Consider the following 12,842-nt stretch of genomic DNA (forward strand, 5'->3'; position numbering starts at 1 on the left):
TAAAAATCAACATTTCCCCTTGCTCAACAATTATCAATGTCGTCAGTTGGCAGGTGATCGTGATGTGTTTTGACAACCTGCGGTCAGTGCGAGATCCTGGAGATGTGATTCTGTAGACTCTCTGCTTAATGACCCTCCATCGCAGCTGTGACTTGGAGGGATCGCTTTTTGTTTTCCAAGTTTGAAAAAGAAGGGAGCTGAACACGTATGTCAGGGACAGATCAAAGGCTTGCCACGCACTGCAGCAATAATAAGTGAACTGCCCTTTGAACCGAACTTGACATTTACACTGCCCTGTCCAGAGCTGTAAAGCAGCCCGTGTTAAAACCAGTGCCAGCGTTGCTAAAGACCTGCCTAACAAATGCTTAAGTTTCCTGGTTTAGCCTGCAATGCTGTAAAAGTGTAGCTTTGCAACAGTTCTGATCGGGAAGTGGTCGTGATGGAATGAATTTGACATTCATTTAGCTTGGTAGAGATCAGGGCTGAATGCGGCTGTGCAGGTCAGGGCTGACATACATTAGTGGGGAACAGAACCCATAAATTGCCTACTTGCACCATGCTGCTGTCTCTCAATTTCCATAATTACTAATTAATCAAAATAATTGCATAAAAGCATTTGTTTAGTACGAACACAGCAATTTTACCAAAAAAATAACAATCAAGATAGCCACCCACACAGTTAATTGCTCAATAGATTTCATCAATTATTGAAAAGCAAAAAGCACTGCGTTCCATGAGAATCCTGAATTGAAGCATTAGTACAGCAGTATATCTGTACTGTGCATAAAAAGAAAGAATAAGAAGATTAAGTTGGAGCTGTCACTTCTGTCCTTACCATTCCTTAATACTCATCACACAAACCGCAATATTCAAAGAGATATAACAAGGACTGAAATGCAGCGTTAAGTATAAAAAAAAAAAAAACAACGTTCCTGTGGGATCTGAAATAATCTCCAGCACAGAGAATATGACTATTTTAGGAGACTCTCCAATTAAGCTTCTTCACAGAGCATCTGTTTTTTTTAGCTGTTTTTCTTAAGGCATCTGGTTCATTTTAACGTAAGCAATTGATTAAACAAACACAATCCGAGAGGTAAGAGCTGCTTATTAAAGGAACAAGGACACATTTTGATCATACGCTGATTACCCAGTGAAAGAGGTCGTACATGTATGGGTATGTATGGCTGGTCTTAAATTTACACCCCACTGCAAAACCCTTCAGCGACAGAACGACAGAATAAGGCATGACTTCCTTATTCTGTCGAACACAGGGCTCTGAACCTTCGGAAATGAACCCACCATCTCAACATACAAGCACCCAACATTTCAGTTTAATTTATGCTAAGGAAATTAAGTATTTATACAAAAATTGCAATGTTCTACTGGCTGCCCTTAAAGGATTTACTGCAGCAAGCCTTCATTACATAAGCCGCATCGCTGTTCACGCTCCTTGACTCTTTTCCAGTTTCATAAAGCACTTCTCTGATAAATCCAATGCAATTGCATATATGAAAATACATCGAAAGAAAGAAAGAAGGGTTAACACATTAACCAATCATTTGGCCTAGATGTCTTGAGATCTACAAAGCTATACTGTTCTTGACATATTGTTTTGAGAAACAGCTAGAAAGAAGACCCAACTACAAGCAAACGACCTGCTAGTAGACCTTGGCTGGTACCCCTGGTTGTATGGTACTTGCTTCTCCTGGATCGAGCTACGTGAAGCTCTTGTGGGATTGTTAATCATCGAGCCAGCTTGGTCATAAGTCTATGGGCTTATCATTTTGTATTGATCATCCTGTAAAGCACATCAAGACGATGCTGTGTAAAACCATGATGCATTTTACACAATTGTTTGCTTACACAGCTCCACCGGTGGACCACTGTCATTCTTTCCGCTCTCTTCCCCAGGCTCTCTGCAGCCTCCCAAACTGAGACCATGGTCAGGCATTGCTACATTATCCAAAACAGATACAATACGTTGCATATTAGCTTTCAGATTAGATATCTTGGTATTCCAGTCTGTGAAAATCAACCTAGATTGGGTCAACCATCTATCCATGGTTATCTCAGCCTTAGCCCTATATTTATTTATATTGATTAAATCAGCCCCTTGGGTACACTTTAAAACAGTATCCATTTCATATTTATATAGAGGAAATATTTAGATGCAGAGAGGTTTATAGCCACAGTTTTTTTTGTTTTTCAAGTGTGTGGATCACTGGAGCTACTGACGCAGACTTCAGTCACCTCTGAGGAAATATCTGACAGTGTCTACACAAACTGCAGTAAAATGACAGTCACTATCTCATGCAATGGAAAAGTAAAACTAACATCCAGAAATCGTGTGCGTTTGTTTCTTTCCAGCGTCCTTAGATGATACTCCAGTATGACTACTACACAACATTCTTGAGCAGTAATATTGGTTTATCAATAGTGCAGTCATATTGTTACCATTGAACGGCAGATCCACAGATTGTGGTCTGCTTTTACAATAGGTCTCTAGAGAAAAACATGATTAGGTTTTTGCAAGCGAGAGAGAGAGATAGAGAGAGCGCTAAGGAAAGGGAAGTTCTCTCTCATTGTATTATATAAAAGGGGATACAGAATTGGTATCTTGTTCTTAGAAATGTAGTTCATAATGAGTATCACTCAAGGTATTGGCTGAATGGTTGAAAGATGAAAATTGCATGTACAATCCAGGATGACAAATTGCTCCCTTCGTATTACCCAAAACCAGGCCCTACAAGTACATTGCAGGCTGCAAACTGACAGACTTAAAACTAATTAGCTGAAAACCCAAGGAAAGGACTGTGACCTGCGCAGTCAAACCCGATGACATTGCCAGTGTAACCCCACCTGGGTCTCACTCACCTCTCGGAGAGGAGACGGCTTGTCATATCAGCCCTGCTTAGGTCCACCACACTCCTTCATAAAAGTTCAGAGGACAAGTCTAATTTAAAATCGACAGCAGTGCTGTGTTCCGGAGGGTCATGCCATCGCTGTAAAATAAAATCACTGGTTATTTCTGTAGCACGCCCGCTCGCCGTCTGATACTACAGATTGCTGCTCGCTGCAGTTTTCGGTCCAGTCAAAGCTGAGTGTGACACTTTTCTGCAAAAAAAGGTCACTGACACGACTGAAACCTGCTTATATTGACACATTCAAAAGTGAAGATACAGAGCATTTGTCAGCAAGGTGAGTCTGCAGCTGCCTGCAACTTCATTTATTGTGGCGTTGGCAGCAGACTTTGTACAAAGGGAAGCTGCCTCACACTGTATTGAAGGTCTCTCTTTAACCAAAGACACCACAGCTGAGACGCAACACCTATGAGCTGGTATACATCTCGGTGAGAACGAACTACCAAGTGATCAGGGGGACCTCAAGGTCATTCAGAGAAACAGGAGGTGAGGCAGCTTTCAAAACTCAAGATTTAGCGACTGCCAACTGTACAGAAGCTACAGTCTTAATAGAAAAAGGGAAACTAAGCAGGACGTGATTTTATAATTATGTGCTGTTAAACTGTATGTATTTATTTATTTTATTTTTTTTAACGGGTGCTGCAAATGTTACTTTAGCTCTTAGTCTTCTCTGGCTGTTGCTCTAAATTGAGCTTGGCTCCCCCTGGTGGATATTTGTAGGGATGACTTGCCCTGATCTCTACACACGGTGGCTTTCACAGTGAATCACAGTGGTCTGTAAACAATAATCTCTCATGTGTTGACCCCTGTACCCATCCACAGATCAGATCCAGCAGGTCAGTCCCCCGTAACTACATTTGAGGAGGTTGTAGCATGACCCAGGGGAGCACTGTATTGAGCTGTGATTGGAGCTCAATACATTCATTCATTTTCTTGAATTTTTTATTTTTTTTCGAAGTCACATAAGTTATCAGTGCTGGTTCTGGAAGGATATTACGCTCCGGGCTATCAATCAAATGAAATAATGCACAACTCTGGACCTAGATGGAGGTTTAATTGCTCAGTTAAATCATTTAGAACACGGTTAGAACACAGATCTGGACTGGAACCACTATTAAATTGCCCAGCCCTGATCCAGACCACGGTGGATCTTACCTTCACCATAAAAAGAAAACAAAAACTGCTCTTTCCCTTTCCACTGCACCTTAATAGTTAATGAGGGAGTTGATAAATCGCACCCGAGGGAGAGCACCAGACAGATTCATGTGGGGAGAAGTGGGCCTGTATGGTAAAGACAGTGCCTGCTCAAGCAGCTAGGCCCTATACATATTCCAATTCACCCTTTCTAAAGAAACCAGAGGATTTAAACTAGGGCTCCACATTAATGCATGTCAGCTTGTCAGGTTCTGGTAAAATATTTGCTGCTGCTTTTAATAGAGTATTTCTAGGGGTGTCAGTCAGTATGATTGGCAGCACCAATTCCTGTCAGTTACAAAAAACAGAACAAACCCTTGATGAAAGGAAACAAGGACTTAGATTAGCAGGTGATACAGCAAAACAGCCTTTTTCTTTTTTCAAAAGGTGAACTCAATTCAGCACGTTCCTGGAGAGAAAAGCGCCGCTGCACATTAATTATCTGAACGATGTCGGTGTTCCCTTTACAGGAGAGACGTTCTCGCACTGCAAAGTAGATGTGCCGACTGTGTGCATTGGACTGACTACGTCTGATTGAAGAAGCCAGCAGGACTCACTCTGCAGTTCACCTAGTCTCTTTCCTGCTATAGTCCTTGGCCAGTCCCTTCAGAAAGTCTCTTGGATAACAGGGGCTTTAATGCAGTGTACTGAGACAGACTTCATAAAGCACCAACAGAAAACAGTCAAACAAACAAAAACAGCACTGCTGGCAGAGGACCGTATCAGGGGTAAAGGAATGGTTCTGAGGTCATTTGTTCTGTCTGACTGGCTACAACAGCCAGTTCTGCAAGACAAGCTAGCAGAGCCACATTCCCATAGACATATTTAGTGGGACTCGGCTTGCATTCAGAATACACATTTCTGTCAGGGTGGGAGGCTTAATAATAAAATCTAAAAAAATAAAAACACCTTCAAGAACAGACTCATATATATATATATATATATATATATATATATATATATATATATATATATATGGGCAGCTGGCTCTTTGAGCTAAAATTATATATATATATATATATATATATATATATATATATATATATATATATATATATATATATACCTAGTGTTACAAAGAAATCATTTTATGTTAAACTCCCCTCGCTGTGTGCAAAGTGTTCTCACCACACACACCCCTTTAATTCATCACTTTCTTTTTACCAGTGGGACCCAAATCAAATTTTCTTTTTTTTTTTGTTAAATGTACCTCACTGTGTGCAAAACAATTGCCAAAACAAGCCTGTTAATAATTTGCTGTGTGTATCTGCTCAGGGACACAATCTTTATGCAAAGTTCTCCACGTGGTATAGTTCTTTTCCAGATGAATTATGCTAATCTTTTTTCAATTCTTACTTGTGTCTTTACTGCCCTTTAAACTTTTATAAACGCTAACCGTGGACATATAAATGTGACAACATTGTGCCTGCTTCATTTCTTTTCTTTTTGGGATATGATCAAATAATCTACTTCTTTATATGTGAATTCTACAGGGCAATACCAAGCTGATCCCAGGACTTGATTGAAGTCGATAAAATCATAAATGGTAGAGACAAATTTAACCCAAGACACTACTTCAAATGTAGCACAAAGAGGCATACAAGGAAGCTTTCCTGAAGACCATGATACCTGCGCACACACACACACACACACACGCACACACACACACACACACACACGCACACACACACGCACGCACACACACACATACACACACACGCACACACAGATACACACACACACACACACACACACACACACACACACACACGCACACACACACGCACGCACACACACACATACACACACACGCACACACACGCACACACAGATACACACACACACACACACACACACACACGCACACACAGATACACACACACACACACACACACAGATACACACACACACACACACACAGATACACACACATATTTGCTCAGACACATGCAGGAACACACACAAATGCTTGTAATTCTTTGTTTTGTAGTTGAGATTGCATCTCTCTAGGTTAAAGTCCCCTTCCGGTGTAGGGATTTTCCTTGTGAACGACAGCAAAGCAGTTTGGTGTTTGATTGTGGTCTAGACCTGCTTTAACAAAGGATAACTATCTCTATCTTATTTGTTTGAAAGGAATACCTCTCAGTGTGAAGATATTCAGTTTTTGATATTTATGAATGCTGCGCCGGCAGTCCACCTCCTGCCAATTGCGCAATACGTTTGTGTTCAGAGTTCATTTTAAGCTATCCTCTGTTTAAAAAGGCACACTGCTAGTTTGGGTTTTCGATCTGCATCTTGGCCCTGCTACGCTGAATAGATGTGGTGTTCAGGTTTTAATTTTCTTTAAATCAGGATTGGAAATGCCTGTTATTAAAACATTACTGTTGCAATATTACAGGTAAAATTAAATGCATAATTCAGTGTTTTAAAAAGCATCAGGGAATTAGAATCAACATTACTGACTCTAACCTGAGGGTTTTTAAGGCGACTTAGGAGGTTGTGTGGTCCAATGGTTAAAGAAAAGGTCTTGTAACCAGGAGGTCCCTGGTTCAAATCCCAGCTCACTCACTGACTCACTGTGTGACCCTGAAGAAGTCACTTAACCTCCTTGTGTTCCATCTTTCAGGTGAGACATTGTTGTGACTGTGCAGCTGACGCATAGTTCACACACCCTAGTCTCTGCAAGTCTCTGCTGATGATGCCTGGCAAGGTTACTCCCAGAGAAATGTAAAAGGTTAAGGACACTAGTTATTTGATATCTCTTTTATCCCTGTTCATCCCGATTTTGAAGAAGGTGTCCCGGGAATTCAATATGCCATCCCAGGACACTAAATGCTAGTACCATAAATGGAGATAAATCAGGATACAATGTTACTACAATAACAATAGACTCACAATATGAATTGGTTGTCAATACTATAGTAGTAATCGTATCAATGTTTCCTATTGGATGACTATAAGATTTCTAAAAAGAGCTTAAACTTTTAACACCCCCCTCTTCAGTTCGGAGGTCCCAGTTTTATTGGTGACTCTAATCTCTCTCCTGCACTGAAGAGTCGTGTACAAATGTCTATTTATTCAACCTCTCCAATGAGACTGCAAGGAGTTCATTATTCCTATCCTGCCCTGAAAAAAACAAAACAAAAAAACAGTCCCTGAACTTGTCCGATGCTGTGCAGCTTGATCCACCAGTTAAGAAATCGCTGTGTGATTAGAACTCAGAATTGTTTGGTACGAGGGAGAGAGGGCTTCAATTGAATTTTCATTTTTATTGATTTTAACCTTTTAAAATTCAGCGCACATCCCCTTTTAAAGTGGCAGTCTAGCACAGACACAGAATAAAAAGAATTGGGATTCAGTTAAAAAACTTTAAAAAACCTTAAAAAAAGAGAGAATGTAATTTTACTCATTTTCCAGAAGCAGTGTTAGCGGCCCAGGACTTCAAAGAGTTTATTTATTTTGACGTTATCCAAACACACTTAATTATTTAGTGTAAAGAGGAGGGGTTATTTGGAGTATAGTGTCATTGCCCCTGGAGCATTTTTATTTATTTTAATTTATTTGCAATTAATTCAACGTGAAATCCCACTCAGCTTCATCATCTCGTGTACAGAAGTGTCCTGGGGTAAGTGCACCAATTACAGGAACGGAAGCAAGCCAAAACACTGTCCATGACTGCAAACACATGCTGAAAGCAAACACGATGCAAATCAGGTGCAACAAGCCTGCCTCATGAGTGGCAATTAACCAACCAACACTAAACTCCCGATCGCAGGGTTGTTAAATACCACACACATTACAGGAGGAAAAATGACCCATTGTGCTTTACAGCCTGAATATCTTCCAGAATCATATTAGCAATGCACAAGAACCAGCTCAGTCTGGCAACACTGCTGGGCTTAATTGATGAAATCCTTATCAGAGCAGCACAAACACAAGCAAGCAAAACACACACAAACCACTTCTACTCACTCGCAGTCTGCTACTTACACTTACTGTTGTTACATTTTGTTTAGTTCTTTATTTTTTAATGGAGAATAAGAGGTGAACCAATATTTCATTGTGTTTTATTGAAATTTAGAAAAGGTGAATATGTATATATATATATATATATATATATATATATATATATATATATATATATATATATATATATATTACTATTTGACCTTATTCCCTAACTCACACCAGACAGGCACCTCGCTATTGAACAGAACCTCCCAACATGACAGATCACATCTCTACAGACAAGGAGTCACCCAACATTCCAGCAGTCGCCTCACACACACACACACACAAACACAGAAGCCCATGACCCAGCAAGCCGCTTTCTTTGTACCTTGTCACATACAATAAAGTGAATTCTGTGTCTGAACAGCAGATCTCTGCTTCGCTTCACGAATGCAAATCTGGTCTTGTAATGAGATGCTAATACACTGTGCCCAGTACACACTACGTATTTAATATACAGCCTTTCTTACACTTCAACAAACAGCATGTGTTGAACGCAACAGCTATAAAACGCCAGGGTTTTCCTGTACTGAAGGCGCTGGCTCGGAGACCCTTCTTGTGCCCTGAACTCCCTGCAGCAGGTAAAACAATTGTACAAATTCCTTATTAATCTGTGTTAGACATTGCTTTAATGTCTGTTAAATTCTGGTAGTAACATGTCTTATTCAATATCATTTTGCAAAGGGGTTTTTTTTTTTGTTTGTTTTAATTGTTACTCTGCATTATAATGTATGTAAAAACAAAAACGTTTCCCAGTCTTGGACACACATAAGGGTAATCCGCCAGAACGCATGCAAGCATGGCAGTGTTTTCTTTAAAATGGAAATGAATAGAAACCATCCCTGGGAATACGCAGCTCTGTAGCTCGGTTTCACTTCACTTGTTTGGTTGATATTATAATTTCCCAATGCGAGGATGAGATTACAGCATGCACACACACACACTCGCGGGTACAGAGCAGAATTCTGTTCTGACTACCAGATAATCTGCCTGCCTAAAAAAATCTATAACTAGTCCCTTCAGGAACGGCATCTAAAATGCATCTTATGAAACTGGCGCACATGTGTGCGCGTTCGGGTACAATGCAGTAAATACAAACACACGTTGATACTTGCAACAATAAGTACTGTGCCTCACTTAACACAGTATAACCATTCGGTGTCTCTAGGCTGTAAACTACATACGGACGTATGCACCTGTCAAAAGTACTAGTAGAGCATGCTAGAATACAAAAACAGTTAGACAGGCAAATATGATGTGATCATTATCCCATCATCCGCTTTCTCTTGATAAATTGACAGTTATATCAGAACTCCTTCACAAGAAGATCACATGAAAAAGAGGGCATAAGGCAAAGGGGAGCAGGGTTCCCATTGGTCGCAAGTGGAAATGAGTCACAAAAGTAATTGCCTAAATAGCCGAGTATAATTCGACCCGTCCCATCATTACCATGGTTATTGTAGTGATTGCAATTATCGAGCAATACAAGGTGTAGGCTATTATTAAAATATTCTATTAAAAAACAAACACGATCACTGCTGCCCGCCTGGTGTTCTCTCTGCCTCGCTTCGCCCACGCTACTCCACTACTCCGCTCGCTCCCGATCACCGCTCGCATCCAGTTCAAGACTCTTAGTCTTGTACTAGCCTACAGATGCCTTGACCAGACTGCACCCAGCTACCGCCAGACCCTCACCTCTCCCTACACCCCCACTCGACCTCTCCGCTCCTCCTGCACTAGAAGACTGGCTCTACCTCCGCTACGCTCCCCTGCCTCCAGAGCCCGCTCCTTCTCCACCCTTGCTCCGCAGTGGTGGAATGACCTTCCTACAGATGTCAGGACTGCCCAGTCCCTGACCACATTCCGGCGCCTCCTTAAGACTCACCTCTTCAAAGAGCACCTGTAGAACTCCTTTGTTTGTATCCTGGGACACTATCACCCTTCATGTAAATGTGCTTTATTTTGCTCTTATCTGCCCCCTATTTTACTGCATTTAATCCTGTACTTCAGAATACTGTAATCTGCCAAGTGTTTAACCTGTAGTACTTTGTATTTAATCATATCCTGATGTAACTATCACTATTTAATCATATCCTGATGTCACTATCACTATTATCTGCTGTATTATTGAATTGTGGTTTGTCACACTTGTACTTTGCTTGAACAAAAGTTATTGTATTTCTTGCTCTTATTGTATTACTTGTATTGTAACACTTGAAATGTATTTGCTTACGATTGTAAGTCGCCCTGGATAAGGGCGTCTGCTAAGAAATAAATAATAATAATAATAATAATAATAATAATAATAATAATAATAATAATAATAATAATAATAATAATAATAATAATAATCACTTTACAATGCCATTTAAAATGAAGCAAATGATACAGGCCTAAGTGAAAACGATTATACTTAGGTACACATAATGATGTGTGAAACATTTGCAATTCTAACAGCGAGTCAAACTTCCGATGAAGACAGTGACCTTAAGGGAAAAACACAACACAACAAAACTAAACAATCTAGATAATGCAAACAAACTGTATACGGTACAGAAACCCGACGACGCGCATCACTAAAAAGTCAAAGCAAAGTGAAAGTTATGCAGCAAGCAGTTCATCACTGAAAGCAGATGATGATAACGTATTAGCCGAGCAGAACTTACCGCTGCAGGTGCAGAGGGCGAGCAGCAGCAACACCAGCCCGGACCTCCAGCTGACAAAGGGACGGAGGTGCAGCACCGCCACCACCACCACCACCATCATCATCATCATCATCTATGTCCGTTCAAGTTTGTTATTCACAGGTGTGATGCCGATTAGAAGAAAACGGAATCTCTGTTTCTCGTCCCAATTGTTTTTTTTCTCTCTCTCTTTCTCTGTTTTCTTTTCAGCGTCACATCAAAAGTGTATTTTTTGTACCACACACTAATCCACCACCTTTCCCATCGATTCCTCCTCTGTCTCAGAGGCGCCGCACAGGTATCATACGGTGGTGTAGCCAGGGACAGCAAGCAGAGACGCTGGGCGTCTTCGTATGCGCTTCGCTCAGCAGTGGGAGAGCGGCAGTAGCCTGTCTGTGTCTTTCTCTCCTCCTTGCTTGCTTGTACTACCTCCTGCTCCGACAGTGATCTCGCATGAACTGAATTTCAGTAGTGGAATAGATGCTTGTACAGCAATGCAGGAGGAGAGAAACAGAGGTAACATCGAGGCAGCAGCAGCGCAGCAAAACCGGGCGCGGATCACACGACCTTGTACGGAATGGAGTTGATTTTAATTATTGCATTTCATAGCGCAGCTATTTATTGAAAATCTCAGACCGATTGGGACTAAAGTTACATGCATGAGCAGCAATCGTAATTTTGACATACTGTCATACTCAGGATAGAAGTTTAGATAATACTAGGAGTTAGATAACAATTGCACCAGGAACATCCTTCCGATCTGGACAAAGGCTTTAGCTGAAACGACTATGCAAGCTGATGTGAATCACGAAACATGACGCGTTTATTAAGTTTCACTGTCACTTGTCACTGGAAAGCAGGTTTTATGGAAATCACAAACTGACAACCGAGTCCCAAAGTTGCGTGTCCAGACCATTTCTTGAGTGATATTAAAAAACGGTGGGGGAAGAAACTTTTGCAAGACACCTTAGCGGTAAGATGCAGACACCCAGGGCAGATATTGCATTAGCAGAAGCAATGACAGTGGTGTGTGCAATGGGGGGTTTCATTCCACAGAGAAGCTATTAGGAATACATTGGTGACTGTTGACTGCTGGGTGCGGACTACAGACCAGCAATCACAATGGAATTAAGACTTTAATTGCATAGCAGTTTGAGCTGCCCCTTGTTTTACAATGCCTCATCATTCATTAGCCACAGTCTGCAGCCAAGAAGCAGCCCAGGTCTAAGCTCGTACTAAAACCCAGGATGGCTCAAATTGCTATGCATTGGTAGGCTATTCCATCCTTGTATTACAGTGTTTTCCAGTGTAAATCGAAGAGACGGGTGCAAATCTTGGATTGATAAAATATTAGTACTGAAAGGGATACAAAAAATATTCAGCAACTCTCAAATATACAAAAGCTCTCTCTCTCTTCGGGGAAACAGACAGAATACTAAAGCCAGGTTATAAATAAATAGAATGAATCCCTCCCATCTTTAAAGTGTGCAAAGTGACTAGAAATGCAGCCGTGTACACTGCTTGCGGAGGAGGCTTCATTAACCCTCTCCCCAGGAGCATGATCCCAAGTGCAGAAGGGTGGGGAGTCTGGGGTGGTGTGGGGAATGTTCCTCTGGTATGCCCTGGGTTTACTGCTCCCCTTGGATTGGTGTGCATGACCTAAACACAGAACTGCATGCTATGAGCATGTGCATAGAGAGAGAGGGGGTTTATCCAGACCTTGTCCTTCACCTTTTTGTCGTGTGTTTCTGTATAAAGCCAGTAAAACAGTTTGGACTATGTTGCAATCACTGCCTGCAATCTCTGGTCTGTGCACTAGCTCTTTTAATGGCATTAAACTGAAGTAAACACTGAAGCAAAACAATCAATCATTAATAAGCCGCTGCACTGGGGACCTGACATGTGGTACAAATTGTTAGATTAATCTGCTTTGTGTGCAATGCTGAGCTTAAAAAGTCCCAGTAGGACCCTACAGAGATAGATAGATAAATAGATTGGACATTGGTGGCAGGATGGATCGGACCAATGGGCA

At 41.1% G+C, this 12,842-nt stretch overlaps 1 protein-coding gene across 4 annotated transcripts in view; it reads right to left on the reverse strand.

Annotated features, from left to right (window-relative positions):
• LOC117413326 (netrin receptor UNC5A-like) overlaps positions 1-11,289 on the reverse strand; it is a 111,271-nt gene extending 99,982 nt beyond the window's left edge. For all 4 annotated transcript variants that reach the window (XM_058997111.1, XM_058997110.1, XM_058997113.1 and 1 more), the window contains exon 1: positions 10,793-11,289. In XM_058997111.1, the coding sequence (XP_058853094.1) occupies positions 10,793-10,904 (112 nt within the window). In that variant the 5' untranslated portion in view covers positions 10,905-11,289. The remainder of the gene's footprint in view (positions 1-10,792) is intronic.
• Between the last annotated feature and the right edge of the window lie 1,553 nt (positions 11,290-12,842).

The sequence above is a fragment of the Acipenser ruthenus genome, chromosome 23 (assembly GCF_902713425.1).
Source record: "Acipenser ruthenus chromosome 23, fAciRut3.2 maternal haplotype, whole genome shotgun sequence".
Lineage (NCBI taxonomy): Eukaryota > Metazoa > Chordata > Actinopteri > Acipenseriformes > Acipenseridae > Acipenser > Acipenser ruthenus.